Source organism: Cuculus canorus, unplaced genomic scaffold, assembly GCF_017976375.1.
Source record: "Cuculus canorus isolate bCucCan1 unplaced genomic scaffold, bCucCan1.pri scaffold_69_arrow_ctg1, whole genome shotgun sequence".
NCBI lineage: Eukaryota > Metazoa > Chordata > Aves > Cuculiformes > Cuculidae > Cuculus > Cuculus canorus.
In genome coordinates, this window is record NW_026527848.1 from 378,868 (window position 1) to 384,565 (window position 5,698).

Here is a 5,698-nt window from a genome sequence, read left to right on the forward strand (position 1 = left end):
GCGGCTTGACTCCAGGCACAGCAGAGAGGTGCTGCCTGGGCTCCTGCAGCACCTTGGAGGAGGTGGGAAGCTTTGGCCCTGTGTTGAATGTTCTACGGGACACAGAGACCCCAACCTCCTCCTGCCCGGACAGCTGCTTTGCAGGCTGCGTCTCTGGTTTCTAGACAAAGAGACAGACAGACAGAGGTTCAGTGAGGAAAGGATTCAAGGGGCACGGCTCACTCAGGAACCCTCAGTTCAGCAGGGTCCCTCCTGCAAACGGTCCTCCCTTGTGCCCACCTTCCTCCAAAGCTGCAGCCCCTGCCCTGGCAGAGTGGACAGAGGGGCAGCAGCTCCCAGGAAGCGACCGTTGGGACTCACCTGGCCCATCACTGGCTGGCTGGGCGGGATGGACACAGCCTTGGCCATGGGTCCTTCAACGCTCTTGACGGTGCCGCTTGTTCTGGGGACAGCAGAGAAGCGCATGTGTTAACTGTGAGGAGGGCGCCTGCAACACTCTCCTCAGAGATGCATAAAAGCAACAGAAGCGAAGCTCCAATCAGACGAGCTGCTCTTGACCTACAGCTCTTGATCTACAAGGGCTGGACCTCTCCCTGCCTCCCTGCTCTGAGCCAGCTCCGTCCCACACCCTGGCTCGTGCTACCAGCACTGTCCCAAATGCCGAGACCAGTGGCCAGAGGGGCTGGGAGACACACAGTGCTCTCACCTCAGGTAGAAAAGCACATAGGCCTGCTGGTTCAGGACCACCTTGATGGTGGTGAGGCAGACAGTGGCATCATTCATTTGGTACCACTGCCCATCGCTGGCCTGCAGAAGAAGAGAGAACGGGGTTGGGTTGCATCCGGGGACCTTCCTGGCCTGAAGTGCAGCAGGAACGGCGCCTGATGGCAGAGCTCCGCTCCACAGAACGCACGCGTGGCTCAGGGCCAGGAAAGGGGAGCTGGTGAAAGAGGCCCCACCGGCACCCAGCCCAGAGCAGGTGCCAAGAGAGCGCACTGGGCTCACCTTCACATAGCAGTAGTAGTGCCCTGAGTGGCAGGAGTACCCAGAGTGCACCAGCACGGCGTAGAGCTCATAATTCATAGGGTCCCCTTTGGCCTCTGACAAGTAAGATCGGATGTCCAAGACCTCAGGGTATGTCACGTCCTGTGGAGAGACGACATCTCAGGAGCCCGCACAGCAGCAAGAGCTCAGCTGTCCTCGGAGTCCCATGTCTTGAGAGAGGAGGACTCGCTCTCCCCAGGCAGAGGTCACAGTGAGCAAGACACCAGGATGAGCTGAACCCCCACTGCGCGGCTGGAGAAGGGCTGCAGCAGAGCTCGCACCGTGCACCTCCCACCCTGCTCTGGGCCACAGGGCCTTGGGCCAGGAGACAGCCCCAGCTCTGGAGTGCCAAGTACTCACCTTCTTGATTTTGTCTCCGCTGAAGATGGAAAAGCGCTTCAGCGAGACTATGAGAACACCGGAGGCTTGGTGGATGCTGAAGCGTTTGATGGCTTGCACTTTGGTCTGGCACCTGTACAGGAAGAGCTCGAGCTATTCAAGCTGTTCCACGGCACATGGAACTGTGATTGCCAGCTGGTTGCCAGCCCTGGCCAAGCGGCTCCAGTGCAGGCTTCCATGGCCACGTACCTCCCGGTTTAGCCATAGAGCAGCTAGAGAAGCCCTGCCTGCTTCCCCCTGGCACACCCGAGGGCCCCTTCCCGCCACAGGCCCACACACTCACTTGTTACACATGTAGGCGTTCTCCTCACACAGCATCTCTGGCCTCACAAACAACTTTAGTGCCTGCTCGATGCTTTCAGCTTCCTGCAAGGACAGAGGAGAGGTCAGGGCACGAGCGGCCTGTCCACGCCACAGCCTGGCTCCCTGCCCAGACACTGGCCCCGAGAGACAACACACAGTAGGAGGCAGCGCAACAACAGCATCTGCTTCCCTTCCGCCTGCACTGGGACTTGACAGCAGCAGCTTAAGGAACCCTGAGGCACTAACGGTGCAGCTGCCGCAACAGCCCCTCCGAAAGCTGAGCTCCTCCCCATCGCCACCCTGACACACTACCTCGATCTCCACCGCCAGGTCCAGGAAGGGTTCATACGTGTCCGAGGGCCAATTGCACACTCTGCACATCACTGCAAAAGACAAAGCGATGAGCACACCCTGACACAACGCCAGCACCCACCACCACCTCAGCACAGCGCAGGCAGTGCAGGATTCCCCCTCTCCGCCTCTGGGCACCAGGATTCACCACCTGGCAAGGACGAAGGCCGGCAAGTCCACTGCATGGAGGGACAGCAAGAGTTGCCAGAGAGCTGGCAACACGGGTTCCTTTGCTGGTGGCAATGAGCTGGGGACCCACAGCCAACAGCTTTTACCATCTCCACCACAGGCATCACGGCCCGCAGGGATTGCACGATGGACCAGCTGCAGCTCCAGATAATTTACACATACTTAGTAATTTGCCCAAAAGATTTTCCCTGTGAGGATCTCAGGGAAGCAGCAGCCCCGACAGCTACAGGCCCTGGCAGCCAGCACTCACCACGCGACCGCAGGAAGCCACCAAAGATCTGGTGAACCAGCGTTGTGGTCTGGCTCTGCTGATCCAACCTAGAGACAGCAGCACGGTATCTCACACCGCCCCTCCGCAACGGCCACCCCACGGGCCACCGCTGTGCCCTCAGGACACCTCCCCAGCGTGTTCTGGCCAGCAGAGAGCTGGCAGCAGGCGAGTCACAGCCCCTGTCACTCTGCTCCCCGGCTGGCACAGCTCCAGGGGTGGCACCAGGCTGCTCGAAGCAGCACAAACCCCTGCCTGGAGCTCCGCGCTGGGCACTGCAGGCAAAGACAACGCAGCTTCCTGGGACACAGGGCTCCAGGAAGGCCTCCCACCTGCAGCCACAGAGACGGGACTCAACTAGGAAGCATACATGCATTCCTCGGCACCTGGGACAGGATCCTAAACCCACTGCACCCTTGGGATTTGGTGAGAGGAGCACAGCTATGCTGGGCCAGAGGAGTCAGGGCAAGGGAGCAGGCAGACAGCAGCCCAGAGCTGTGTCACCATGGGGCAGAGCTGGGCCCCGGAGGCAGTACCTCACTCCAAACCAACCCGGGGGACACGTTCACCCCACAGTCCCCTCCCACAGGCACACGGGAACAGTGAGAGGACAGCAGAGAACAGCAGCACAGGCTGTCAAGGGGCCCCACGTACTGGGTGCAGCCATCCAGGCAGGCCCTCTGCATGGCATTGATGGTGAAACTGAGGAACTCGTGTGCATCCTCCTGGCGGCCTAAGTGGATGTGCGTGGCAATCTCTGTAGGAGAGGAAGGATTCAGTCCCAGCACACGCTCCAACACATGCAGGCCTTCCTTTTCTCCCTCCCTCCTTCCCTTCCTCCCTCTCTCCCTCCCTCAGGGCAGGGAATCTGAGCTTGAGCCCCCTCAACTCAAAGCAGATGTCAGACTAAGGCTGGCCATGGGGGAAGCCCCACGCAGCCCCTGACAGACTCCAAGCGCAGCCCCTGGCAGACTCCAAGCGTCAGCTCTGAAGAGCAGTCTGCCAAGACCTGTCCTGATCTCAAAGGTTCTGCTCCTGCATCGCTCACTGTTGCACTGCATGGCTAAGAAAGGGGAGCACAGTTATCCTTACTCTTGATGTTTCTGACGAAGGCCGTGGGCTGTATTGCGCTGCCGCTGCTACTGAAAACCTGCAGTACGTGCTTCTCCATAGTGCACAGCATGCAAAACTCCCCTCGCTGGCCTGAAGCACGAGAGAAGACGTTGGGGACAAAGCCAGGAGAGATGGAGGCAGTCCACAGGACAGAGGATCTCTGGTCCCGTACAGCTCAGCCACGCGCCGTCTTCCCAATGAGCTTGGTGCTGTGGCACAGTTCGGGGCCATCCTGGCTTTGCAGGGAGCAGCACATGCCGCCCCCAGCTGACGCAGCCCCAGTCGCAGCACCGGCTGCTGCAACATCCCAGGCGGGACAGCATCCATGTGGATGGAAAACAGATCCCAGAGCCAATCCCACCAGAGTCCTAAGGACAGGGCTGGAGCGCCGCAGGCTCCCCTTTGTCACAGCTTGGAGCAGTGTGCACCGGGACACCCCCCGGCAAAGTCCCCCAGAACCAACAGCGCCTGCCGGTGCACCGTCTTCTGCCCTGTGGGTGACTTCACGCAGTCCCCACAGGCAGAGACTGCTCAGCCCCCACAAAGCCAGCAGGTCCCATTGGACCAGTCTTAGTCCTGGGTATGCCCAGCAGAGTCAACACCTTCCCAGACAAAAGGAGGCACAGCTTGGGAATGCTGCTGTGGCTGCAAAAAGTCAGATGGACACAGGAACGACCTCTTGATGGAGAAACGAGGCAGGAGGGAGCAGACAAGGCACGTCCTGACACCCACACACCCTCGCCAGAGCCATGCCTCCCCACTCACAGGTCCGGCTGTGCTCCCTGGACAGCAGGTAGTTGGTGAGCGGAGGCGTGTAGGTGAGGCACTGCACGGTGGAGTTGAGGAAGCACGTGTTCCCCAAGTTTTGCAGCCCGGCGCCGATCAGGTGGGTCCGCTGCCACTTCAGGGAGAGGCGCTCCATGGGGAAAAGCACCTTCTTTGGCGCAGGGATCCCATTGCTTTGCATCCCTGGGACATGTTCGCTGCCTGTGGGGAGAGAAGGGTGGTGAGCGGCGAGGTGGGGGCTGCAGGGAGGGCTCCCCTCGCCCTCTCTACATACGTTGCTGGGCAGGCTCAGGGCTGCCACCAGCCTCCTCGTGGGGATTGAGCAGCTCGTCCTTACCCTGCAGACGGTTCAGCTGCTCGGAGGTGCTGTGCTCGATGGGTTCCACCTCCATCTTCTTCTGCCGCGGCACCTGGAACGGCGTGGCCAGCTCCTGGTGCAGCTTTCGCCCATCCTTGCCGAACTCCAGATGCTCCTCGATGGCGATGGCGCTGCCCGGCGGCTGCGGGGAACGGAGGGGTCGGTCGAGTGGGCGGGGTGGGCGCCAGAGCGTTCCGCTCCAGCGCGCTGCGTCCCGTGGCCACGGCAACGGACCCGACCTCTCGCCTTCCCCCGCGCCCCCCGGACGCCCCATCCGGTCCCCTCCGCGGTCCCCGAGCGCCTCCCGCCCCGCCCCTCCCCGCCCCTGCCGCCGCGGCGCCGTCCCGGCCGTCCCGGACCGCCCCGCTACGCTCACCGATCCGCGTCGCCGCCGCTCCGCGCACGTGTCGCCGCTCCGCACAGGAGCCCGGCGGCACCGGACCCGCCCCGTGTCCCCGCGCTCCGCCTTACGGGAGGGATAGAGGGCGGAACGAGGGTTCACAGGGGGCGGCATCGCGCTCCTCCCTCGCTACGAGGGCGGAGCCTCCGCGCTCCTCCTCCTGGGGTGGAACAGGGGGAGGGACAGAGCGCGCTCTCTCCTCGCTCCTCCGCTCAGGGGGGAACGAGGGCGGAACGAGGGCGGAGCCTCCTCGCTCCTCCGCTGCGGTTGGAACAGAGGGAGCAACGAGGGCAGAGCCTCCTCGCTCCTCCTCCCGGGATGGGCACAGAGGGCACAGCCGCGGCGCCTTAGCGTTCCTCCTCTCAGCGTGGAACGAGGGCGGAACGGGGGCAGAGCCCCCGCGCCTCGTCGCTCCTCCTCTGGGATGGAACGAAGGCGGCAGCTGCGGATCCTCTGCACTCCTTTCGCCGTCGATTGAGGGTAGGAC

General features: G+C 62.4%; 1 protein-coding gene across 1 annotated transcript; it reads right to left on the minus strand.

The window, feature by feature from the left end:
- Nucleotides 1–702: 702 nt before the first annotated feature.
- LOC128850769 (ubiquitin carboxyl-terminal hydrolase 36-like) lies at nt 703–5,325 on the minus strand. The gene is made up of 10 exons (XM_054055763.1): nt 4,791–5,325; nt 4,433–4,654; nt 3,647–3,757; nt 3,209–3,311; nt 2,537–2,604; nt 2,059–2,129; nt 1,727–1,809; nt 1,405–1,516; nt 1,006–1,146; nt 703–807 (listed from the first exon to the last, which is right to left on the minus strand). The coding sequence occupies exons 1-10, from the start codon at nt 5,323–5,325 to the stop codon at nt 703–705; spliced, it is 1,551 nt and encodes a 516-aa protein (XP_053911738.1).
- Nucleotides 5,326–5,698: the final 373 nt, after the last annotated feature.

Bases quoted from the DNA above. Each gene is read 5' to 3' on its own strand.
- LOC128850769 (XM_054055763.1), bottom strand. From the start codon at position 5,325: ATGCCGCCCCCTGTGAACCCTCGTTCCGCCCTCTATCCCTCCCGTAAG. The intron at 2,130-2,536 runs GTGAGTGCTGGC...TGTCTTTTGCAG, and splicing joins TGGCTTCCTGCGGTCGCGTG to TGATGTGCAGAGTGTGCAAT. The intron at 1,147-1,404 runs GTGAGTACTTGG...GTCTCTCCACAG, and splicing joins GCGGAGACAAAATCAAGAAG to GACGTGACATACCCTGAGGT.